The sequence below is a fragment of the Agelaius phoeniceus genome, chromosome 12 (assembly GCF_051311805.1).
Source record: "Agelaius phoeniceus isolate bAgePho1 chromosome 12, bAgePho1.hap1, whole genome shotgun sequence".
Classification (NCBI taxonomy): domain Eukaryota; kingdom Metazoa; phylum Chordata; class Aves; order Passeriformes; family Icteridae; genus Agelaius; species Agelaius phoeniceus.
In genome coordinates this window covers 14,476,601-14,502,349 of record NC_135276.1, presented here as the reverse complement: position 1 = coordinate 14,502,349, position 25,749 = coordinate 14,476,601, and the positions used below count along the sequence as shown (strand labels likewise).

The following is a 25,749-nucleotide window of genomic DNA, read 5'->3' as shown; positions in this document are numbered from 1 at the left end:
TACCACAAAAGCATGATATAACTCTACACTGTTCTACAAACTCCCCTGTTTTATTAAAAATAGAGAACACCTGTTATTGGTGCCTAGTCTCATATTTAACATCATTAAATGACACCAGGTGCACAGGCTGGCTTTTGCTTCATCAGATTGGGAAAACAGTTTAGAGAAGCAAGAATTCTGAGCATCTGCAAGGTACAGAGCACCTCTGCCACATTGGGCACTGCACACATAAGCAGCATCAGGCACAGGTCACTGGGAATGCTGCCCGGGAAGGAGGAAAACAGAGCATTTTTGTATTTCTAGCAGCCTGCTGAAGTACAAGAATATATGTTACAGCTACTGCACACAGCTCCATACAAACACATCCATCTGCTTGGCTGGCAGCCTTTCAGTCCAGTTCTGCTCTCCCACCAAACCCCGTGCAGAAGGTGGTGTACCTTATCCAGCTTGACCTGGAACTCGCGTCCACACTCCATAGGAGTAGTAAAAGCATCCAGATCCTGGCCCCAGAAGGCAAAGAACTTCTCAATGCGCAGGCTGCGGAGCGCGTAGTAACCGGCGTTCCGAATGCCGTACTTCTGCCCCATGTTCATCACCTCGTTGTAGACGTGCAGGGCGTACTGCAATGGAAGGGTGAAACACACGCTGGCATCAGGAGAGAGCAGCAGCACCTGGCACCACCAGTCACTGTCCCCTGCCATCCCCCCCATCAGTCACTGAAGCACGAGAGCTCTGCTCCACTGGAATGCAATATTAAGCAGAAAAACTCCCCCTGGTGCCTGCAGGCAGCTTTCCTGTGGTGCAAATCAGACATCTCATCACCTGGAGTCAACTTGGAAAATGTTTCCGATTTATGCATGCAAGCAACTGCTTTAATTAGCTCAGGCTGCAGTGCACTCTTACCTCTATGGGGATATAAAGCACGAAGCCAGGTTCTCCTGTGTGAGTGATACTCATGACACGGATGCCATTAGCATAGCCCACGCTCATCTCCTGCAGAATCAGAGGGGGTGAAATCATCCAAACTGGAACACAGCACAGAGATCCAGAAGGAGCACAATGCATAGCACATCCACACTGCCCAGCCCTCTCTCCCCTTCGCCACCTGCACATACTTGCAACAAATTTAAATTTCCAATTCAAATAGTGATGTCACGTTATCCAAAGTTGTAAGTCATTTCTTGACACCTGGCAATAAGCCCTGGAACTAGGTCAGGACACAGGTTGTATTCTAGATACAAGACAGAAGTTGAATAGCAACTATCTGCTCAGCCTTTTAACAGGCTGATAGGAGACAATGATGTCAGAGTCCCTGCTCCCAGCTGCCCCTCTGACAGCTTCATAATTGATTATATGAAACACGTCAAGATATCAAATGGTGACAAGTCTACAGTGAGAGGAATACTGAAAACAAATGCATATTCGCCTATATATTTAGAAAACACAATCCAAAGACAAGTGAGCCAAGAGAGTTCTTTACCAACCTAGCTCAATAACTGCAGTAAACCTTCCTGTAAATCTTAATTCTCCTCCAATTATCCAAAACATTTTTCCTGTCCTTCCACCCATGCTTTGAAAAACCTAGCAGAGTGAGAACAAAAGCACAGTCACTCACCTTGCAAAAGAGAGAGGGAAAGTGTTCTGCAGTCATTGGGGCATAGGACAACTCTGACAAGACATCCACAGCACGGGGGCCAATCAGATTGAGAGCTAAAGAGGGGAACAAAACAGCATTAGGATGAAACTGGAGAAGTCTTGCCTAGTGTCTAACGTGCTGCTCCAATTCTGAAGTCTTATTGAACCAATAGGTGTGTTTACATTTAAGAACAGAGGAGAAAGTCATTAAATTCTCTCCTGACAGCCCACAGTAAAAGAATGCAGTCTTCTAGCTCATAGCTTGCCAGAAAAGAGTCTCTGAACTGCTGTTTTCATCTAAATGTTTGGAAAGGAGACTAAATCGCAACTCCAGGCACTTTAAACAATTAACTGGCATGCAGCAGGAGACACCATTTGTGATTTTGAGCTGTCCGAGGAGGTCTGCTTTTAGTGATTTCCTACCTGTGTACTTCCAGGTCACATCCTCTAGGACCAGGTTGCTGTCATCAGGCAGGCGGTTCTTCAGCCAGGCCCAGCAATGAACTTGTTGGTCAGTAGGGGAAATCATGAAGAAGCTGGAACAGACAAATCAAACCCAAGAAACAATGAAAGAACAACCACAAAGTGAATCAGCTCATTCTTCATTCATCAACTACTCGAGCCATTCAGCAGTTTCCAAGCTAACAGAAGATCAAAACAAGCTGGTTTGTGAAAACCACAGCTCAAGTCTCTGGATCAATGCCATTACATCTGTCATGAAAAGAAATCCCCCACTTCAAGCATTACCAGTGGCCTGGCGACAAGAAGTGACTAGATGTGGAACACAGGGAATTTTGCAGGAAGTTGACAGACCATCTCAAAGGTCACAACTGATTTGCAGAATGGACTTGCAGCTTTTCACCACCAGTGATTCTCTTTACTCTGACAGTCAGAGTAGAGATGGTTCACACAGCAATTTCTTGTTTTAGCAGAAGTCTTTTCACACACAATGGTGGTTATTATTAACAGTTTCCAAAAACAGAACTCCACTTGATATGGGAAAATGAGCTGCTTGTGTGTGTGTCTGATACAAACTGTGAGTTAAAGTACATCAACATCTGTAGAAATCACTAGGCAAGGACAGAAGCTACTGGTTTCATAGAGAGGACAATACTTTCAAGCAATACATGAATGCAGACAGAAGTGGAAGAGAAAGAAAAGCTGTTTCTAATTGAAAGAGAAACAACAAAATGCTTTCACACCAATACAGTGAAAACACACATAGAAAACCATCCAGAAACATAAATCCAACACTCAGCTGGGACATGGCTATGAAGTTCTTAAAAGCGAGAAAGCTTTCATCGGATGCCAAAGAGAGCCCAAACTGGTGAGTCTAAGGGTAAAATCCTGTGATCATGTCAGCTTGTATGAGAGAGCACAAAGAATGATAAAAGACTGCAAAACTGAGAATTAGAGTACATACACTGCAATGAAAATTGAAATAATCAAAAAGCAGTGCTTTCAATGCACAATTCTAGTAAGGACATTGGTCAGGAGTTGGTTTGCACTTTAAATAGTTACCTAAATTAATAAACTCCAGTGATTGCTAAAAACAGTTTGTACCTCAATTAAGAAATTAAACATCTAAAGGTCTAACATTTTGAGGAAATCTATGTTCCTCTGTAATCTTGGAAAAAGGTTTATTTTCCCCAATGTTTTTAAGTTCAGAAACTCCCTTTCACTTGAGTTACTGAATTAGGAATACTAGTGGAGAAGTGAGACTTTTTAGTTCAGGGTGGTGATGAAAGTATGTGGTCTTCATGAAGAAGCCCTTAAAGGCTCAAACACCAAAAGGGTGATGGCTAAAGGTGCTGTCTGCACACCCACCTGCGCTTGCTGAGCCGGGCTATGCTGCAGTCATTCTCATACCCTCCTTTCTCATTAAGCATTCCTGTATGCACAACATGCCCAACTGGCACATCCACGTCATTTGAGAAGAGATACTGCAGATTCTCCAGGGCCTGGTCTCCGGTGGACTACATGAATCAAAAGGAAGAGAAAGTCAGACAAGCTGCCTGAGCAAAACAAATCCACTGGGGCAGCTTAAGATGGCATCAACACCCTGGCCTAAATTATTTCAATTTGTGATGATTGTGACACTGACATCTCGAGCGTAACAGGATACAACAGTGCCATAGTGCCAGAGGTCAAATTCTATGTATAGACTAAGCTGATATTTCTATAAACTGGGCCCTTGACAGACAAAACCCAACCTGTGATAAATACTGTGGTACAACCTGAGTTTAGCCATACAGTGTGACTTCCTCTATCTATCCTCAATAGGACAGAGTTTTTTGCAAAAGCAGGCAATAATAAACTAAAGGTCACCTTTACCAGGTGATCCCTTCCTAGGTACTTACACTTATTTCAAACTTGGTAAAAGATGACATGTCAATAACACAAACTGCTTCCTTACAGCACTTGACTTCAGCACCCACAATATCAAACCAGTCTGGTTTGTAAAAGGTTTTGCTGTGATCCAAATCCAGCAGATCTAATACAAAGAAAAATCGAAGGAAAAATTAATAAACTGGATTAATTAAGACCTTACAGAGACCAATCAGGAAGCACTAGGTAGAGGAAAATACGATCTCACCACTCCCAGGTGGGACAAAATACTTGACTCTCTCAAATCCATGCTTCTCCATCCACCGGGCTCCCTGCGCATCCAGGCGGTCGTACAGCGGTGAAGTGCGCAGCTGCCGGCCAGTCTGGAAATCCCAGCGGGGAACTTTCAGATCATACATGAGAGCTGCAATGGTCATAAAGATCCTTTATTAGGCAAAGTGATTATCTTTATCTAAACTTTTCTTCCAGATTATCAGTACTTATTAATATCTGAACCATCAATAAACTTCCTCAAAACAGCTCCAACCTTACTTTTCCTGGTTTTGAAAATCCACAAATCCGTTTTGATCCATTTATAGCTCTTCAAAATCAGAGTAACAATATTTGCACAGAACACTTATATTTATAGATACTTATGGTCTCATGACAGTTCTGTAAGAATAACAAAAACTCTATTTTTCATGAAGTCATGCTGACTAGCATTAATTATGCAGGATTCTTCCTTGGCAGTGCACTATATCAGATATTTTGACAATGCTAATGCTGAGGTAGAGAGTGCATAGCTACAGGGACCATCTTATTTGCCTTCTTAAATACTGGCAATTCAGCCTTTTGTAATCATTGAAGTTTTTCCAAATGGCTTCTCTGTCTGTACAGCTAGTATAGAATATTTTTATTTAGAAAACAAGTTACCCTAATAAACATTAAGCATCCTCCTTAGTTATCAGTGGAGAGTAATAACTTAAGAATGCTTGATTACTACTTTATAAATATTAAGATTCTACCTAGGTCAGAAACTGCTTAAAACTGAAGATAAGCCAGCTAACTCTTATTGAACACTTCCATAATTTCTGCCTCATAGCTAACAATTTAATGAATTTATTGACAATATCTCAAATTGGTACTCCTGAAAGAGAGGGTATTGGGAAGACTAGATTAGCATGGGAATGTAACACTTCAAAAAGGGAATACATTGTTCACTCTCTAAAAACTAGAGGGATACTGTGGCTATCAGAACTGAAGTTTGTATTGGAAAGCAACTGCAGAATAATGCCCAGAGTATAAAGTGATTTTTTTTCTGGGAAGAAGGTCAAAGCAGCATAAGGTTTTTATTCCCCAGATATAGCAGGGCTAAGAGGTTTACCCAGCTTCTCTGCTTTCACCCGAGCATATGTTTTTAGTTTAGAACTTGGTATTCAAGTAATTGTTCCTGTTATGCAACTTGTGGAGCACTTCATACTTCTATTTCGAACTTGAAAAGAAGTCATCCACAATATTCAGACAATATGACAGATATTCAAACAACAGGAGGAAACAAAGCCTGGCTTTAGACAAGAAAAATGGCATCTCTAATCTATTCTGCAAGGTATTTATTGCAAACTTTGACAGGAGAAAGCACTATGTCTACGAAGACTTCTGAATTATACAAGATAACTGGGTCACCCAGCCATAAGTTGGAAGTGAAGGTATTGCCACGCAGTAATGATGTGCAAAGAATAACAATCTTTGAGACAGTGTAACATTCCCAGTTAAGACCTTGGCATTGCTTTTTTAGGCTGGAGTCCTACAGAATTTCCCTATATCAGAGGCAAAGCACAGAAATAGCAGAGAGCAAGGTACCAACAGCATTTTTTTGTTAGAAAAGTTAATAAGAATGCTGGCATACAAAAAAACCCCTCATCATTTCCTTTCTCCTGGGAAGAGGCTGCATTGCCAGGAAGGAGGTCAGGAAGAAGGAAAATGTTTGTCAGAGTGAGAGCAGAGGAGAGACAGTGTAGCAAAGGGCAAAAACTTGGACAGCCTGGCCAGAGCTAAACGCAGAGACCTCACTTACGCATGACTTCCATCACACGGTGGCGGAGGAAAGTGCGACTGCTCTGAAGGGTTCCAAAACGTTTCAGATCCAAGGGCCAGACATTTTCCGACGGATACCCATTTACTATCCACTCTGCCAGGTACCTGATGGAAGAAATAAAGACAGACTGAGATATCAGCCAATGTCTTAAAGGAAAAGTGTAGCTCTGAAGTTAGAAGGAAAGCAGTCTGGACTTGAGAATTTCTTAAAATAGCAAGAGAGAAAACATTTAACACGGTATTCTAAATACTAGCAGAATCTGGAGAGTTTCCCTTTGTAAAATGCATCCACCAGATTTCTAAATTACTAATTGCCCATTAGGGTGAAGCATACAGGGCAGCAAGAAGTTCAGGACATGTGCTAAATTAAGCCAGAGCCTTGACAGGTAACCTGGCTGACACTGTGTCAAATGCTTGGGTTCTGATACAAAAAGAGGTGCAAATACATTTCAGATGGAGTTTAGTGTTTCTGCTTTCTTATTTCTCATTGCCTGGTGTAGGCTCAGCCACAAACTACCACTGACAGCATTCATTTAGCACAAGGGGCCAGCCAAGTTATGTTTAGCTACACTTCCAGCAGTGAAGGAGGAAGGCATTCTCCAGAGCTAACGGACACAGGCAACTCAGAATTTAGCAGAGCAGAAGGTTTTGTTCACAGCCAGTAGACAACAAAACAAAGGGGTTTGGAACTGATCATGAAAAGTTACATTAGCAAGCTCAACTGTTTATTTTGGGGCTGTAGCAACAAATGAACAAACAGTTCTTTTACCTTCAGAAATGACTTTGATTCTTAAGAGAACCTCACTGAAAAGATTCTCTGTATTTCATGTGACAACAAAAAAATTATTATGAGTTGTTTCTCTGGTGAGTTAAACTATTAGACAATAGACAAACTAGTGAAGATAAATGTGGATACTAACACCAGCATGAAAAACAAGCAGTTTTTTAAGAAGGCTGTGTGGCAGAAGGAATGCTCAGTCACCAAAATTAAATGGCAGTCAGAGGGAGAAATGATCGTTCAGCAACTTTGCTGCTGAGATCACATTTAAATGCCTGTCTAAGAATCTGCATTTACACAGGAACTGGATTTTCCTGAGAAATTATTACACCCCTAGCTTACTGTAGAGGACAGTCTGAAACTACTGTCAGCACTGGCATCACATACATGGTGTTTTATCAGCAACAGATTCACACTGCTTTCAGAGGAATTAACTGCTGTATCAACTTGATTGATCTAAAGACTTCAATCAAATGATAAAGGGGATCATGATACATAGGAGAGGGAATATATGAGGGAATATATGATTTGCTAAGCTTTTATTTCTTAATGGTAGTTTAAAAAAAAAAACATACCAGTTATAGAATCACAGAATAACTTGAGTTGGAACGGATGCACACGTATCACTGAGTCCAACTCCTGGCCCTGGACAGGATAACCCCAAGAATTACCCCAGGTGCCTGAGACCATTGTCCAAATGCTTCTTCAACTCTGGCGAGCTTGATGGTGTGACCACTTCCCTAGGGAGCCTGTTCCAGTATCCAACCATCCTCTGGGTGAAGAACCTTTTCCTAATATCCAACCTAAACCTCCTCTGACATAGCTTTAACAAAGCTTACTTGATCCCCAGCTGCTCAGTGAGATGTGATGCCAGAGGAGAGATGTGCAGGACAGGAGGAGAATCCAACACAGGTTTTAAAGACACACTGGAGAACATGATCAGAAAACAGCAACTGCTCCTCTCCTTCACTCAAGTCAGAAATGAAAGAGGAGCCTTTGTCAGAGGAGTTGACAAATACCAACCAGAACATTGTACACAGGAGGATCATCTGAGCAGTCTCTTGGCTAAAGCCTTACTTACACACACAACAGAGATAGACCACTTACTTGCCTGCTCCCCCACCATAGGAGATGCCAGCTGAGTTCATGCCAGCCAGAACGAAGTAGCCTCGTGCAGTGGGTGACTCTCCCATGATGCATCTCATGTCTGGGGTGAAGGACTCTGGGCAATTCACCAACTGCATGATCTGCAGAGCCTCCAAACCTGGCATCCTGCGCAGGAGGGCACTCAGAAGTGGCCCTAGGACCCAAAACAATAAAGAGAAAAATAGTCTCAATACAATTCCGCTGCTTCAGGTGGAAACTGCTTCCATGTTTTGATAGTCACAGGAGAAATGGCTTACTTGCTGGAATTACACTACTCAAAATGGATCACACAGCCTACAGTAAAAGCAGCCATATTGATCCAGATCAAGAGCCCAGTATTATTTTCAGCAGTGCAAGAGCACTGTTCGGTTTTGTTGGGGAAATAGGAACAGACATCAAATAGATACATAGTGAGGAGTACGACCAGGCAAATGTAAAGGAGCCTTGTCACATGCACTCTGCAAACCTCCACCTACCATCAGCTCAGAGGATTTCCTAAAAATTTGGTATATTTTTCTGTATTTAGAAACCCATAAATTGGTCTCTCTTTTAAGTACTTGACCAGCCTTTCCCAGCCTCATGAAAAAAATCCAACAGACACAGACAAGGAGTCCCATGTGTTAAAATCTGTTGTGTGAGGAATCACTGCCTTTTGTTTTAAAGCTCACACTCAATTTCTTTTTATGCCTCCTACCATTAGAAGAGACAGTGGTTAGGAATCCCCCTTCCAGCCTGTTTATCCCACTCCAGATTCTATAGACCTCTCTTTATTTCCCTTCTGTCATCTCCTTTCCCCAGCCCACTCAGTCACTCCATTCCTGGAAACTATTCCAAGCTTTGCTAAGTCTCTTGCTGCTCTTCCACCAGACCTTCTCCAGTCCTATGATACTCTCTGGAAACAGGGAGCCTGGAACAGGAACTAGCATCTGGCAAAACAAGGATTTAGTGTTGCATAATGAACTGTGTTTTCTGCTCCTTTCCCAGTAATTCCTAACTTGTCTTTTGCTTTGACCGCTGCTGCACTGATGTCTTCACAGAACTAACAGAACTAATACAACCCCCCAAGGTGTGTTCAAAGCCCATCATGTCACATGGTGAAAACAAGACCACCCCCACACACACCCATGCATTTGCGTCACTTCACATTTATCCTCATTGGATTTCCTCACTGCTTCACTGCCCAGACACGCTGGAAAAGTCCTTCGGCAACTCTTCACAGTTTGACATTTGAGAGCATTAATAAATGGGTAAGGTATCTACTTGGCTTTTGTTGCCCAAAAGTTACCTCTGCTTAGTACTCCAGATAAAAGCCCTCAAGATTCAGCCCTAAGAGCACTTCTGAGCTTTATGCACAAGCAGTAAAATAATCAGATTTCACGTTACTTAAGAAGCTACAAACAGAACTGACCCGTTCTCTCTCTTCCCTCTCTCAAGCACTAGAATTCCAGAATGAGAGCCTGGTGTTACAGGCTATTTTTCTATTGATAAAAAGAGAGATCAGTGCTAGATTTGTTCTCAAACACGGTACAATTCAAGCAACTCCACGGACTATTTTAAAATCAAAAGGTGTTCCAATGACAAAGATCAAAGCAGTAATACAAGAGCTCAAACCCCAGGAACTGTGGCTCTAGAAAAGGATCAAATACTGCCTGAGTTAGCTCTGACTCTGCTCAACTGTTCAGCACATTTGAACGGATAAAAGGGCAAAGCTGGAACATAGCATGCAGCTGCTTCAGAAGCTTGGGCAATCTGGGGGTGCCAGCAAGCAGTGCCTTTTCATTTTATCCAAATGAAAACTGAAAATGAAGTGGGTGCAGAGCTCGATATTACTGAAGCTAATATCTTCAAGCAAGTCTTTAGGCATCTAGGGATCTAAAAACCTTTAGCATATGCCAGCACAAAACAGCACCCCACCCTGGCTTCACCCCCTGGAGTTTAAACTTTTACAGTATCACTATGGTGTCTCTCAGAAATCAAGTAAAATTATTCAATTTAACTTGAAGCACAGTTGGAAGAACATATTATGACTGAAGAAAGAAATCAGTGAAACTCCATCCATTCCTAGGGTCACAGAGGCATGTGTATTCACAAGGGATGCAGAGAGCTCTGATACAAGGGAAAGCTGGATTCCTGAGTACAAGGCAAATTTGAAGATGAGAAGGCACATACCAACTTACCAGGTATCAAAGAGGCAGGAGTGGTTGGGGAAGAAAGAGACTCACAGACCATGCTATGCTCTTTCCTAGAGAAAGAGCCCTCCATGTAAAAATACACGCAGAATACAAAATCAGAATCAAATAAAATGAGAAGAGAAAGACAGAAAAGTTGGAATATAATAAACCACTGTCAATGGTGGGACAAAGTCTGGGAAGCCACAATACCAACTTCTGTCCACAAAGCAACTGCCACTGATAGAAATGCACTTGTCAGTCCCTGATGAAGAGAGCTGCAGAAACAAAATACCACAGCTATGTGGCAGGTCAACAGTGTTGATCCACTGTGTCACAAGAGGAGCAGCATGTGGCACTGACAGTCAACAACTGAAATGGAAGAGCAGTGCTGGGAAGCTGATGTAGTACCTTGCTGCTCTAGAGGAAGGTAACAAATGCTGAAGATTAGAAGGTGTTTTTAAACACTACACAGATATCACAGACTCACAGAATCCTGGAATGGTTTAGGTTGGAAGGGACTTTAAAGCTCATCTCATTCCAACCCCAGCATGGCAGGGACACCTTCCACTAGACCAGGGTGCTCTAAGTCCCATCCAACCTGACCTTAAACACTGAGCAACTTGTGCCAGTGCCTCATCACTCTCACAGGGACAAATGTCTTAATAATATCTAATTCTGCCCTCTGTCATTTGGAAGCCATTCCCCCTTGTTCTAGCACTCCCTGCCAAAAGTCCCTCTCCAGCTCTCCTGTAGGGTCCTTCAGATACTGCAGCCCTTGGTAAAGGGTTTTTCAGCAAATTACTGACAAATGAAGAGATAAATGAATTTGAGAGAACGTTCATCTTTCCCACAGATCAATGACAGCTGGCATTGCCATGAACTCTGCCTTCTGCTGAAGCACATGTTTCACTGCTGTGGGAACCTTTCTTCCCTAACATACCAAAATGATCCCAGTCTTCTTGAAGGTTCTGGATCTCCAGCTGGTTCCGTCCCTCTGTGAAGAGAGGTTTGGGGTTTTTCTCAAAGCCTCCTGAGAGGATGCCACCCTGCCAGTTGCGTATGTAGATCCGGCCATCGGGGTCCACAATAGCTGCAGAGGGAAGGGAAGAGGTGAGAAGGGAATTGAGAGAAGGCATATCTGTCTCAGGCTGTTGTCCCACAAACACCAATGATGGAGGCCTAGTGACATGCCAGGCCAAGCCAGCAGTCTCCCAACAGGAGAAGGGACAGTCTCAGTTTCCCAGCCCCATGCTGTCACACCGTTCTGGTTCTCATGTGACACCCTGGTGAGCCAGTTTAGATTAAACCATGAGCTCCCACCACAGCCATGCAGGATGCTAACTTCTGGAGAGCACAGTAAACTGAATTAAACCTGAGGAGCCCCAAGCCAGCAGGACAGTGTTCCCAGGACTGAGAGGACACAAGAGGGATTCGGAATCCTTGTGGCACTGAGAAGATATTACACTGCCTTAGTTCCACTGAAATTGCACCCAAGACCAGACCTTCCACCAAGACGTGTCCTGCCCTGCCCCTCTTTCTCTTCCTATTCTAAGAACAGCTAATTTGTAAAAGATCCAGCTTAGTGCAGGCCACCAGCACAAAGAAGGTGGGCAGCACTGGGGTGAGGACAAGGAGTCAGGACTGGATTGCTTCTTCCACTGGTAATGTGCCAACTTGAAGTATTTATGTTACTCCACCTGACATGCTCCACAGCAATTTTTGCCAAGTTCAGAAAAGCTGAGAATACATATATGTGAATATATACATACATACATACATACATATATATATATATATATATCCACATACAGAGGTTTTAATTTGTCCAATAAAAGTGAAGCACTTGGACTCCATCCAGAGATCTCAATTCCCTGGACAGTGTATACATTACTCACTAGAAGCAGAAAATCTTGGCAACAACTCAGAGTAAATAAGTAAAGCTTTCTACTTGTCAATCACAGTTTTCAAACACAAAGGCTTTTTTTTCAGAGATCCAAAAGCCAGAACACGGGGGAGGAGCAATTACCTCAAGTGTTTGGTTGCCCCTACAGCTCATAGACATGTAAATGCCATTGTAAAGCCTTAGCTTCAGTTGGAGGAAAGGAATAGATGGGCCATTTGGGGCCAGCAGCCTGCAAGGAAAACATAGTGCCAAGACTAGCACACTCCCCAGCCCAGAAATGCAACAATCCAAGACTCAGACACAACTGCTATTCCAGCTAGAGTCAAGGTCATTCTCCTGCTAAGCTGATGAACTCTCAAAGTCATTTTCTGCAGGAAAAGCTTTCCTAAGACTAAAGAAAGACATTCTTTCTACCACTGAAAAAGGATATTCAAAGCAATTCAGACAGAAGGACCTCACAATCCCAAATGAGCTGAGGACCAATAGCCCAAGGTTGGCCTTTCTGTCACAAAATACAGGTCACCTTGGAAAGGCAGGTATAATTCACCAAGAAAAGTGAGAAGAGCTGAAGAATCCTTACTTGGTAAGCTGCTTGACAGAGGCTCCTGCAAAGGATGTGTCAGGAGGTAGAAGTGTTCGCAGGCATGGACCGGGATATGGACTGGTTCCTCCCCAGAGTGGCCCAACTCATAGGCCCACTGAAACCAAAAAAGTGCAGGTCAGAATGGAAAAGAAAAAAAAACAGCTTTAGGAAAAGAGCAGGACACAAGTAGCACTCTGATTTTGCTTTCATAAAAGACCAAGATTTGGTTCAGACCCTGAGACATTAAACAGACACAATTTTTTTCTCTTTTCTTTGAATTTGAACTGTTTTGGATAAAGACTAGAAAAGTGGGGCCCCAACTCAAAACTAAGAAGTAGTAGTTTACAAAACAAAAGCAAAATAAGATCTGTAGACCAAAGTCAGTACTAGGTTCAGCACCTAGAAGCAGAATAGTCAGCATTTAGGTGCCTGAACTAAGACCCTTTATTAACAAGGGGGACAGCTGCTAGCTGAGAAACTGCAATTGTCAGGTGTATTTTCTAGCAGAGAAGACATACACTAAGGAGTAAAAGCAAATACATTTTTCATGAGGGAAGTGAGAAAGAAGGGCCTGGCTCCCTAACAGCCAAAGCAAAGTTCTTCCTGTCAGAAGGGTGAACCTCTCAACAGAGAGACCATGGACAGAGCTGTACCAACAAGCTGCAGATACTTCTCAGCAGGTTAACACCCAGCCTTTGGTGCACTGCCAATGGCAAGCACTGCTTTTCCTCCTTCACTTCTCCTTATCCTGCTGGGATAAGCTGATGAGCAACATGATTTGATCTACTCCAGCAAATCAAGCCAAAGCACAAAACATTAGAAATCCCAAAAGGAAAACAAAACAAAAAAAAAAGAACCATAGGGAAGTGCACGTATTCCTAAGCCACAGAAACAACAAAGAAAAACTTTAACTAATTCAACCTGGCCAGCACAGTTGACGAAGTACTCGCATTGAATGCGCCCTCTGTCAGTCTCGACTCCGGTCACCCGGCCCTTCTGGATTGTGACATGACTGACACTCGTCCGCTCGTGAATCTGGACACCTGGAGTGGGTCACAAAGTCAGCATGCCATGAGCCTTCTTTCTAATGTGTCAGACTGCTAGCTTTAAACCCTCATGCTCAACCAAAATGCTTATTTTCTCTTTGAGACAAAATTTCTATTCTTGACCCAGTAATTCTTAAGCAAAACCCTATTATTTGTAAAACATCACATGTACAATTTGTACAGGCTGAGACTGTGAAGAGTACAGTTTTTCTTCCCATGTGACAATCTGGATGATAAATAGACCCCCAGTATCAACAACACACACACAAAAAAAAAGAGTATCAGCTATGGACTTCTTTCTATTACAATTCCTTTATGCAACAAATTTGTAGTTTCAGATGGCATGACTGGTTCTCTTATGGGAAATAAGTAATTTTGTGGAAAAAAAAAAATCAATAAGCAGTATGTAATCAACCTGGGCTAAAAGAAACTGAGAGGTATCTTCCTAAGCAGCTTCTTCTGATCTGATGGACTTTTATCCTTAATGACCTTTATTTCCTGTTATCTTATTTAACCTTTCCCCCTACTTTTAAACCACACACTGGTCAAACAGCATTTATTAATACACTTCCAAACCTATTTCCAAAGCATATGTGCTCAATTAAATACTCTACAAGGCTCAGCCACTCTTTTTCATTTGTAGGTAATTAACTGTTTTGATGTGTAATTATGAGTCAATTCTAGGAAGGAAAGAGTGCATGCTTTTTCAGAGAAATATGTAACCACTAAGGACAACAAACAGGTGTAAATATGTAACCACTACGGACAACAAACAGGTGCTTGAACTATCCCAGGAAACCTGTAAACATTCAGCATATTGAAAAATCAGCCTGTTTTTTCAGAAATAAACAGGTTTAAAGAATCTGAACTTCACAGAAATACAGAAGTTTGGTCTTCAGGGCTCAGTCAGAATATCAAAAGAGATGCAAACATAGCTATCATGCAGGAGAGCACTCTATGGATAAAAAAAGCTCCTACCATTGCGTGAGGCAGCGGTTGCCAGAGCCAGACTCACGTTGGCAGACGACACGAGTGCATCTTCTGGCACATACATGGCCCCCACGAGGTCATGGATGTTGATCAGTGGGTGGAGCTGTGACACTTTCTTAGGGCTGATAATTTCACATGGTATTCCCATTACACTGCCACAGAACAGAAGAAACACGATGTCATTTGTCTTGCAGGAGAGCTGGTGCACACAGAAGCTGAGTTGTATTTCCTGCTCATACGTACTTCAGCGATGAAGCAATGCGCTTCAGAGAGATCAGTCGGTCCTGAGTCTGAGCCAGTGAAATAGAGCCTGTCTTCATGTACCCTATGACAATGACCAAAGTCAAGTCAGATTTGGACAGGATCTTCAATTCCTTTCCATCTCAGACTCACTGCTTTAATACAATTGCAGACTTGTTGCTTCCACTACTCAGGAGCCTGGAAATCTCACATCCTCAAATAACTTTAAACACTTATGAGCTAGTAATTAAAAAGTGCATGAGAGAACTTTTTAAAAAAGCAATTTAATTTTTAATTGTGTTCTCTTTCTACTTCATATACTCCATATACTTTTATACTGTTTATAAAAAAAACCCTGAATTTCACACATGGTAGCTGTTAAAAGAGAGAGAAGTTGAAAGTGATCTAATGACTACTCAGAAGAATAAAACTTAATCAACTAAAAGTAGATATTATATCACTCCAACACCTGCACTAAATTAGTATTCATCTTAATTGCAGGCAGAGTTATGAATCTCTATTGAGGTATTCATTTGTCTGACATACATGACAAGTTCTTATCAGAAGAAAGCTTTTAGTGATCAAGTTCTTCCTATCAGGTACATGCCCAGACATTTTGGAGGGAGAGGGAAAATCTAAACATAATCTTTTTTGTTATTTCCAGGGCTAGACTTCAGTAAGAGACACAGCTTTGCCTATGCTTCAGTGCTCCTGTTAACCACACTTTCTTTTTGAGAGGAGAATCACTGCACAGAACAGGCCAACTTGCTCCAGTCACTGCAATACATTTTCCATGTCCTTGTGGAAATTCCCTTGTCTGCCCAAGTTACAGACAACGTGCAAACTGTCACAATTTGCAGGTAGTCTGCCTTCAGTTTGCCCATCTGATATCCTTCTCCCCATTCTGATTACACTGGTGACATCACTTTGTATCTGATTAGGTCCATATGTATTGTTTTTGAACAGGCCTTTCAAGCCTTATGACACTGAAAAATCACAGTTAGTGTGGTTTTATTGCTTATTCACATATATTTCAGTGTCAGTATTTCAGTTTCCCAAAGATTACTCCATGCTGGCACTTTCAGTACCTGTTTGCACTCCTGTCTCCTGTTCCAGCTGCTGGTAGAGCTTGTTTGAATAGTGTGCCATCTTCAGCTCTATGGACACGGGCCTGGCTGTGCTCACAATGCCAGCACAGAATCGAGTGGTGCCAGCAGCCAACCTGCAGGAGAAGGTGCAGAGAAGGGCCCTGATCATACAGCTGCCAGGTACACACTCCACACCAGGCTGCTCCAGCAGCTCCACTGGCAGCACAAACCACACAGCAACTTCTCCCCCAAACACACCAGAACTACACTAAGCTGGACGATGCAGGGCTGATAGAACCTCTAGAATGATATTCCTTTCACTCACTTTTGAAAACACAATGCATTCCAAGACAATTTCTCTTTAACAAGTCTTAAAAACTGACATTTTTCAAAGAAAACACTTTTTGAATAAATAAAAAAAAATCTTACACTTAAGGTGAGCTGCCTGATTCTTTCCTTCTCCAGGAAAGATTTCCATCAAATCAAAATGAACTTGTCTTGCATCTTTGAAGACTACAGTATGAGCAAGTCCCTCTCACCCTGTAACAACTGCCATAGACAGACACATGTTTCTTATCCCTTCTAGGACTGTCTCTAAACCATTGAGCTATTTGTGAAGAGCTGCTCTAGGGACAGAAACCTACACAACTCCATGCAGCATGGACAGGGGAAGACAAGGCAATTAGATTTAAGCATCTCCCTTGCAGCCTGCTTCCACAACAATTCCAAATTACCTTTGCTGCTGCTGAAGCCATCTTGCATTTTTCCATTTGACACGACTGCTTGCAGCCCAGCATGTCTATATTCTCTCAGTAATTCAATCTATGATTCAGTTGGGTAAGGAATATTTGCTGCACCCCTACTCAACAACAACCCAAAGAGAAGAAGCACAGTCTTGCCGTGCTGTGCTCCTCATAAGAGATTTCTGCTACTGCAATATTCCTCCTTCTCCTTGAGCATGCACAGATTGAGCCTACACAGCATCTTAATTCACTGCAGATCTTTAATGGGCTGTTCAAACCCTGCTCCAAGCTAGCAAAAAAGACATTCCCTTGCAAACACAGCCCAGCACCCACTCTGCTCAGAATGACCACACTCACAAGGTCTCAGATGAGAATACCCAAATCCTTTTCTTTGCAGCTAGAAAGAACCTGCTGCTTCCCAGCCACACAGACTCCAGGAACCACGGCTAATTATTCCTGAAGGCAGTATCAGGTGGGAAGCTCTAAAGTAGATGATAAATAAACAGTCCAGCACTTACTTAGGGCATTGGAAGCTGCTACAATAAACACCTCTTCAAATCCTAAAGTCTCAGTGGTGTCTCATGCCCAGGATCCCCAAACTGCTTAATTAAAACACCACAAATGACTCTCAGAAATGGACATTTAAAACAAAAGGGGAAATGTTGGGATGCACAGCTTTCAACAGGAACTCTTGCTCTGCTACAGAGAGCTGACCAAACTCACTGAGGGCACTTCTGCTCAGCCAAACCATAACAGTCTTGGCTATTTTACAGAGAGCCACTAAATCCTCCAAAGTGGATAATCTGAGCATTTAACCAGCTTACAGGGTGATGTTTTAGTGATGCTTGCTTATAACCTGTTGCAATCTCTGGAGCTTTGCTGGCTGTGTAATGCTTTGCATCCTGCTCTGAGAGGTCAACAGGGGCTGCAGGAGTAACAAGGATTTTTAGTTCTTTTAAAATGGTCCATCATCTTTGGCAGCTGCATTGTTTTACATGATCACCTGTGATTACAGCAGAGCAGCTAAATATCTCCCAAAGGAACTCCCAAAGGGTTTTCCATGCACCATGGAAAACCCACTCCAGAGCAGAGTTCTCCTGATGGGAACTGCAGCACATGCAGGACACTCACTGGAGCCCAGAACTAATCACACCCCACTGTGTCATCTTCATGCTGCTCAGGACACTGTGGGGAAGGAGAAGACCCTGGAGTGCAGGAGTAAAGTCGACCAAAACAAAAGTGGTGTTTTAATGCTTGCTTTTTGTTTCTCACTACCTGAATCTAATTAGAGTCATTATTTTAGATTAATTCTCCCACAGATAAGTCTGTTTTTCCCATGGCAGTACAATCTCCGTATCTTTACCCTGATCCACAGGTTCTCTCAGCTTAATTTCTCTCTGTTTTGCAGAGGGAAATGGCATGGCTGCGTGGCAGTCTGGCCATGAGCCATGGCTACCCCACCACAATCACACAAGGGATACTCTTCACCTTGCAGAGCAGCCCTGTGCTTAGGAAGGGGCAGTTGGTGTTGTTATTAATGTTCAGTATAACCTTATTTCACCCAGGGAAAAGGTGAAGAGATAGAAATAACACATTACAGCAGATATTGTTCTGCACAGAAGTCTTGCTTTGTTGGGTTTTGTTTTGAGTTGACTATATGATGCTTTTATTTTTAATAGTTTTGTTTATGTTGAATAATAAGTTTTGCACTTTTAAGAGTGTTCTAGACAGTGAAAGGAGGAGAGAGGAGAAGCAGCAGTTTCTTTCAGACACTGTACTCACTCCTCCACATTCCTGCTCCTAAACTGTTGTTGTCTGTGGATGGACAGACAGCGAGACAGAGCTCTCTTTTGCTTTTAGTTAGTTTTAGCTAGCTGAAGCAAAGAAGTTCCCTAAACGTTCGGTTTTTTTCCTTTTCCTTAAACCTCTTGAAACCTGCTCTGAACTAAACACCCAGAAAAGCACCAGCAGCTGCATCTGTAGCCCACCAAACCGAGCCTAACCTGCAACATTTCCAACACCAAAGAAACTAATCAAAGACTAAATAAGCTAAGCCACAACCCAAAAAAAAACTTCCTCAATTTGTCATCTCTTTTAAAGTAGCAAAAAATTTTATTGTTTAAAATTGTTTAAATTTTATTGTTTAATAAAGTTTTTTTCCACCTTTCTCCAAAAAAGTATTTTCTCCCAAACCAGTATAAAAAAGAGCCGATTAAATCTGCTTTCCTACCAAAACTCCTTTAAAAAATTCTCTCCCAAATTTGCTTTAAACCTAAACAAATACAGGTTTTTAACCAAAAATCCTTACCTGCCCTGCTCAAGTAAGACTATATCCTTAAAGCCCATCTTGGAAAGGTGATAGGCCACAGAGGTGCCCATGATTCCACCACCACAGATGACAACCTGTGCCTGGGCTGGCAGGGAAAGCGGGTGAGGCTCTGCTGTGGTGGAGGTGCTTCGCTGGGAGCCGGTCATCCTCCTCCATTTCGGGTGAGCCGCCCGCCACTGGATATCGGACAGCAATCGGAGAAACATCCCGGCTGCTCTTTGTCAGCTTTCCTAAAGCACCGCCTAGATGTGTTCAGATGTTACCTCAGCACTACTCCTTCTAGGAAGGAAAAGATGAGACTCACATTACCACTTATGACACACAAGGCTGGCAGCGGGACACATCACGTGGTGTGCCGGGTATAAGTGGACATGAGAAAGCTGATGAGCAAACAAACAGGAGGGCAGTTACTCCTCAAACAACCTTGCCGTTAAGACTTAAACTTAGATCATGAAATAGGAACAGAGCATTACACCTTTGGTTTTGACACAGTGCAACTTGACAATGAGCAAAAAACCAAACGAAAGGTGGAAAAGCTCTCACACCAGTGACAAGGAGAGCTGAAACGGCCACCAGGCACAGATCGTGCTCTGGAATGTTTCCGAAAGCCAGAAGTAATTAGGGCACAAATAAGCTTGATTATTAACGCTGCCAGGCCTTTACCTGAAGAAGGAAACGAAGTCTGTGGTCAGAGTAACTGGCACAGGGCACCGGAGAGGCCCCTCCGGGAACAGCTTTACCACAAGCTTTACCCCAGGGCCTTGCTGCGGCGGCTCCCCCAGCAGCAGCAGCACCGGAGGTTCCCCCACTCGCAGACTCCGCTCCGTGCAGGCAGCCTGAGGGACGGGGATGTCAGGGCGCGGGGTGTCAGGGAGCCCCAGGCCTGGGGGCCCCCCGCTTCGGCCTGCTCGCCCCCGCCGGCGTCCCCGACCCCGCGCCGCAGGGCGGCCGGGCGGGGAGTGAGGGCACGGAGCGGTGCCGGTGCCGCGCCGGGGTCGCGGAGCGGGGCCGGGCTCGGCGGGGCCGCGCCGGCTCACCTGGGCCAGAGGGAGGCCGGCCTGACCTTCCGCGCTTTACGGCCGCGGCCGCCGCGCGACAGCCGCCCCTGCGCGTGCGTCACCCGCCCCGACCACCCCCGGGGGCGTGGCCAAGCGAGGCCACTCCCCCCGCGCGTCCCCTCAGAAATAAACCACCACAAGTACAAACCTGCAGACTCTTTTTATTAAATTCTCCCATTTCATCTGTACAGAAAAAAAAATGCACATTATTATGTTCAGAAGTTCAGTAACATCTCAAAATTACACAGCATGGACATGTAAAAAAAAAAAAACCAAACAAAAAAAACCCCAAACTGAAACAAGGAGCGGCCAGGATTTATACACAGAAAGGGTAAACAATTTACAAAAAAAAAAAAGTCTCGTTAATGTCACATTTAAAAATAATTATAATAATAAAAAAAAGAGACTACGTTCAAACAGCATCTGCTGTACAACAGGAATCCGCTGGGTCTGCTCTGTACACTGCAGGGTGCTGGGGAGCCCCTTCCCCTGCACCCGGCCTGTACCCACAGCTATGGAGCCTCCCTCCCTCGGGGCAGGCACACCTTTCCCTTTGCTCCTAGTTCAGGATTTCCCAGGCGAGCACTTCTATCTAACTCAGTCAACGCAGGGGCAGCAGGGCTGGGGGCTCAGGGTGCAGCGATTCACCCCGGCAGGGATCTTTGCGTTTGGTCAGCTACGGAATCAAATCTGGGTGTTGTGCAAGGAGAAAACCTTGCCTCCGGCTAGTGAAGAGCAACGTTGCTACTCCTCCCTATGCCAGGCAGCGTTCAGGAACTCAGTGGAGCAGATGCAGAATTCCACCAGCACAGGACAATGCGCAGTGCCAGCTGAATTCTCTCTGGCACATGTGTGATTTGGGTCCTCCCTAACCATGACTCATCGGTGGAAGCAAAATGGCAGATCTGGCTCCCAAAGAAGGACACTGCACAAAGATCAGTACCTGGGAGCTGCCTGGAGGATCTGAACCCCAGAATGAGGAATGTGCTCTTACACAAACCCACACTACAGTTGTTGAAGTCCACAGAGCTGTACTTTAAATAGGGACAGAGGTGCTAGATGAAATATTCTGGTTTCATACCACACTTGTGCACTCATACACACCTCAAAACTACCTTTTTTTTTTTCAAACAAAACCGATAAAGTAAAAAACCCTACAATCTTCTTTCACTAAGTAATAACATCGTGTTTTAACAGAAATCGCCATCCAGCTTCAACACAGTTCCTCTACAACATTGTGGGATTCCAGCAGTCCCTCTGGCTTATTCCATTTCTTCCCTCTGTACCTACCTGCAGTTAGTTTCTGTACTTGAGACAGTCACAACCGTTATTTTCCATACAATGCATTTAACTGTGGATTCTTTCAGAGCAACACTGATTATATCACAGATTCTGGAGGAAATGCTAACATTTTGCTACAGAATTATTCAACCTTCACTAGGGTCTTTCCAGCCCTTTGCAGTGACACAGATACATGGATACTCAACCCAGTCTGGTGGGCAATACTTCAGGTGCCAGGAATTTTGTTCCCACCCAGATGAGTTACTCCAGCAGCCTAATGACAAAAGTGAGGCAGGAGAATCCCAAGCTGAAATTCTCAAAAGGACTTGATTAGACTCACTAGGTAAACAATAAATAAGCTTATTACTGTGAATGAGAATGAACTGCAACAGGCTAGCAGGAGTGGAGTATAGAGGTGCACAACATGCACAGTTCCTGACACACATGCCATCATTTAGGAAGCCTTGGTAACTCTCGCAGCAGCAGGAAGCAAATGGAGAGCTGCATGCCTTGCCAGATCCCAAACATCCAGCTCTTCCCTCCATGCCCTGAGCACCAGCATCATCAAGTCTAGAATAAGCTCTCCAAGAGAAGGTTTTGTGATGATCAGGAGAAAAAAACCAAACCCAACCAACAACCATCTCCTAAACTGCATTCAGTAGAAGGCAGATTTCTCCAGTGACAGGTAAGGGTCCTGAAGAGGAAAGACTACCACAGGCTCTTCCACACTAACTCACTTGTCCTGGCTGACTGCAGCTACTGCTAACACTCTGTTAAACAGAGAAGTTAAAAAGGCTTTCTCAAATTCAAGGCAACTGCAGTGTTTCTTACAACCATTGCTCACAGCTTCCTACAAGGGTGCTGAGACAATGGCACAGGCTGCTCAGAGAGGTTGTGGACTCCCCATCCCTGGAGTGCTCAAGACCAGACTGGATGGGACTCTCAGTACCCTGGTCTAGTGTGGAAGATGTGCTGCCCAAGGCAGGGGTTGGAATGAGATGAGTGTTAAGGTCCTTTCCAACTCAAAACTGTTCTATGAGTCTTTCTTTCTTTCCCTGCAGTGGAAAATGATTACCTGCAGGCAAGATGATGTGTTGGCAACAGCACAACCAGGTTATTTTTGGAAGAGTACTCCTGTGGGTTTCTCTGCTTGCAAAACCTCTAGATTTTTAGGTATGCATGAAAAGGAGGAGAATGTTTCAAGACTGTGACTTTTTTAGTATATTTTTAGTAGGGAAAAAAGCAGATTTGGTCATCACCAGTGGTAGAAGACCCCTTTTTAAAACATGAAAAGATAATATACTCAATGATAAAATGGCCTGGACCCCTTGCCAACCTTTAAAAGGTGGGTCTGTGTCTACTGTGACAAAAGGTTTATTTAGTATCCGACTTTTTCTTCTTCTTAGGCCACACACCTCTAACAGCATCACAGTGCACTCACACAAACTGTGAGCCTGACACTGGGAAAAACACCACCAACCACAGACTAATACACTGCAGAGCACAGACTCCTAATGCCATGCTTCAGGCACCCTTACCATAACCTCCTCCAAATTAAAAAGGGAAAAAAACCCCAGCAAGCCTTATATCTGAAAGTAAAAGTCACCTTCAGAGCTGAACAGGGTTTACATTTGGAGCTATGGCTACAAACCTACAATTTTCACTGCAATGTCTTTTGGAATTTAGTGGAAGATGCTATTTCTAGACAATAAACCATCTAATTAGGCTTTTCAAGCTAATCAAGTTACAAAATGCCTTCTCAAAAAGTCACAACAGTTTAAAAAAAGCCCTCCAATGGCAATTTAATAATGCCAGACAGACATTTTGGAGAAGCAGGACTCGTGCCAGCAAGCAAGGCTGCACCGAGATCCCACTTCCCTTGCTGGCAGCTCTGTGAGCACACCCATCTTGACAGCAGTCATTTCAACACTCACTCAAGTGATACAACACACACTTCTAATTGCCAAACTAATATTTGTGGAGTTACACACCTGTGCTACCTCAAGAGACCAAATTAACTGTTTCTCTTCTGCTCCGCTTCATGCTGACTGACAACCAGGCAAGCTCCCTTAGCACCAGGGAGGAGGGGCAAGAGAAGCAATTCAGGCTTAAATTCAGTTTTACCTCACCACTTAACTGCAATCCTACCATACACTAACTCTCCACTGAAACTTCATTGCTCAGGCTTTTGCTGCTGCTTGTTTGTGTTCACAGTACTTTGCTACAAAACCAGCAGTGTTTGTGAGACTCACTAACATAGCAAGTCTGAACCTATACTACTTTGCCACCATCCTCAGAGCAGGATGAAGGTATGTTTGCAAAAAGCTTCAGAAAAAAGTCACAGCAAAAGCTCACAGTACTTTGTATATGCCATTCTGTTTGTACAGTATCACCAGAATCAGCTGTTCCACACTCCAGAGTATCTCAAAACCACCTCCACTGTTCTTTCTAGAGAACAATGGGGAGAACTGGAAATGCCAGATCTTACATAGGAGCATGCTAAATGGGAAAATAAAGTTATGGTTCAAGCATCAGCCTAAGTTGGACAGTTTCAGGCACATGGTTTTTACCACAGCACCCGTGGGTAAGCATGTCCTAAAGGTGAATAAAACAAATCCTGCTGTACACATTGATTCTCGTGCAGCATCTTCTAGATTTCATCAACACCACACTATCATGCTTCCATCCACTTGGCAGGACTGGCACCTGTGTCCTACATCCCAGGAACATGCCAGGTGTTATCACCATCAATTGTAGTTGTGGAGATGAAAGCCACTCTTCAGTGTTACCATGCAAACCATTACAAACCACTGTGCTAACCCACGAGTAACCATTACACAGAGAGAGGACGATGGGTGTTCTGGTGCTTTCTGCATCACTGACAGAGCACTGCACTGCCAGTGTGTCAGTACCATCAACACACAGTTAATTTGGGAGGGTAACAGCTTAGCAGTAGCAAGGTAAAATAAAAGGAGTGTTAGAATTTTACAGCATCATTGCTAATAAAAAAGTTGACTGAGTAACTGCTCAGAGCACTTCCTGCCCACTGACACTGTTCACTACTGACAGGCTCTACATACCTCGTGTCTACATCGTGCCTTTAATCTACTGAAACACAAGTTGTATAGCTCACATGAGTATTCAATCCTGGTCAGTATTTTATTCTATCTTGCGAGCAGCAGAGGAAGAAAGGAAGGACATCTTTTCAGCCAAAAAAATCCACAGTCACATAAGCAGGATATTCACTAGGAGATGACACCAGTGGTTGGTGTCCTTAGGTTGTCCAAGACTATGCTCTGAAGATGCTTTACACAGACGAGCAAGACGTCCAAAACAAGGCCAGCTGTGGTGTAAGATGCAATTTACCCTTTAATTTCCTGCCTCAACTTCACCCAGCCACAGAGGATGACTAGATTTCAGTATGAACCATTACCTAAATCATATAGTCGGTATGCAGAATATGTCTGTCTTTAAAAATTTACTTAAAAACTGCTTGAGCTGCAGGTCATATCAGTCTGATTTGGAGAGTGAAGGCAGTTCCAACAGTACAACAGAGACTTGTCTACAGGCAGGTAAACGAGAGTCTGCTAACAAAGGGGTAACAAAAGCTGCTGGCTGGGCTGCCAATGTTGCACACAAACTTTCATAGGATGAAGATGCCATGGATGAGATCCAGGATGGGAAAACTGAGCCAACACCTGCTGCTTTTCTAATTTTTTTTTTTTAATTTTTTTTTTTTTAATTCTCCTCTCACAAGAGGGGGTGGGTAGACTATACAGAGGAGGGCTGTACAAAACTGGGCACTGGGCAGGCATTTCTTCAGCAGGCAATCCAGGCTCTACCTGTCCTTGAGCTCTCTTGTCACCCGCTTGGTGATGCGTCCACACATCAGGCCGATGAGGAAGAGTACACAGATGCCAACTGTGATCACAGACAGGATGTAATTCTTGGATGGAGAGGTCATAACTTGCATGGCAAGGTCAGAAAAGCCTTCTGCTGGGGCAACCTGAGGTGAAAAAGGAATAAATGAGCCAAGCTGTGCTTTCCATGCAACCCTCAGCTGTGACATTTACCACTTTAGTGTCCGGTACTACTAATGCAGCATCCTGTCGTTGCTAAAATTGGCCTGAACCAGAAAAAAGCAGGCCTGCAATGATTCACCTGAAGGAGCTGCTGTTCAGGAGACACCTTTATAACAGAAGTTTTCCTGCCCCTGTTTCATTGCCCCACACTTCTCTGCAGGAGACTAAGCCCTGTGTGCACAAAAGATAGTTTAACTCTGCATTGTTAGGGACACATCCGAGACATAGAGAAAATAAGATTTAAGTTCCTAGAA

General features: G+C 43.6%; 2 protein-coding genes across 4 annotated transcripts in view; both read right to left on the bottom strand.

Moving 5' to 3' along the window:
* Nucleotides 1-20,188, bottom strand: part of PDPR (pyruvate dehydrogenase phosphatase regulatory subunit) — a 28,015-nt gene extending 7,827 nt beyond the window's left edge. Inside the window, exons 1-18 of one of the 3 annotated variants that reach the window (XM_077184923.1) lie at nucleotides 20,112-20,174; nucleotides 19,738-19,910; nucleotides 19,054-19,353; nucleotides 16,003-16,136; nucleotides 14,918-14,999; nucleotides 14,663-14,826; nucleotides 13,560-13,681; nucleotides 12,636-12,753; nucleotides 11,093-11,242; nucleotides 7,943-8,135; nucleotides 6,038-6,162; nucleotides 4,232-4,387; nucleotides 3,996-4,129; nucleotides 3,463-3,611; nucleotides 2,059-2,171; nucleotides 1,616-1,710; nucleotides 904-993; nucleotides 438-620 (exon numbers count right to left, since the gene is read on the bottom strand). In XM_077184923.1, coding sequence (XP_077041038.1) covers nucleotides 438-620; nucleotides 904-993; nucleotides 1,616-1,710; nucleotides 2,059-2,171; nucleotides 3,463-3,611; nucleotides 3,996-4,129; nucleotides 4,232-4,387; nucleotides 6,038-6,162; nucleotides 7,943-8,135; nucleotides 11,093-11,242; nucleotides 12,636-12,753; nucleotides 13,560-13,681; nucleotides 14,663-14,826; nucleotides 14,918-14,999; nucleotides 16,003-16,136; nucleotides 19,054-19,280 — 2,235 coding nt within the window. In that variant the 5' untranslated portion in view covers nucleotides 19,281-19,353; nucleotides 19,738-19,910; nucleotides 20,112-20,174. Of the gene's footprint in view, nucleotides 1-437; nucleotides 621-903; nucleotides 994-1,615; nucleotides 1,711-2,058; nucleotides 2,172-3,462; nucleotides 3,612-3,995; nucleotides 4,130-4,231; nucleotides 4,388-6,037; nucleotides 6,163-7,942; nucleotides 8,136-11,092; nucleotides 11,243-12,635; nucleotides 12,754-13,559; nucleotides 13,682-14,662; nucleotides 14,827-14,917; nucleotides 15,000-16,002; nucleotides 16,137-19,053; nucleotides 19,354-19,737 lie in introns of those variants that run through there. The other 2 variants (XM_054640518.2, XM_054640520.2) reach the window with 2 other exon arrangements.
* Nucleotides 20,189-20,273: 85 nt separating this feature from the next.
* The window catches only part of GLG1 (golgi glycoprotein 1), an 81,406-nt gene continuing 75,930 nt past the window's right edge, over nucleotides 20,274-25,749 (bottom strand). The window contains exon 26 of the mRNA XM_054640559.2: nucleotides 20,274-25,419. Coding sequence (XP_054496534.1) covers nucleotides 25,252-25,419 — 168 coding nt within the window. The 3' untranslated portion in view covers nucleotides 20,274-25,251. The remainder of the gene's footprint in view (nucleotides 25,420-25,749) is intronic.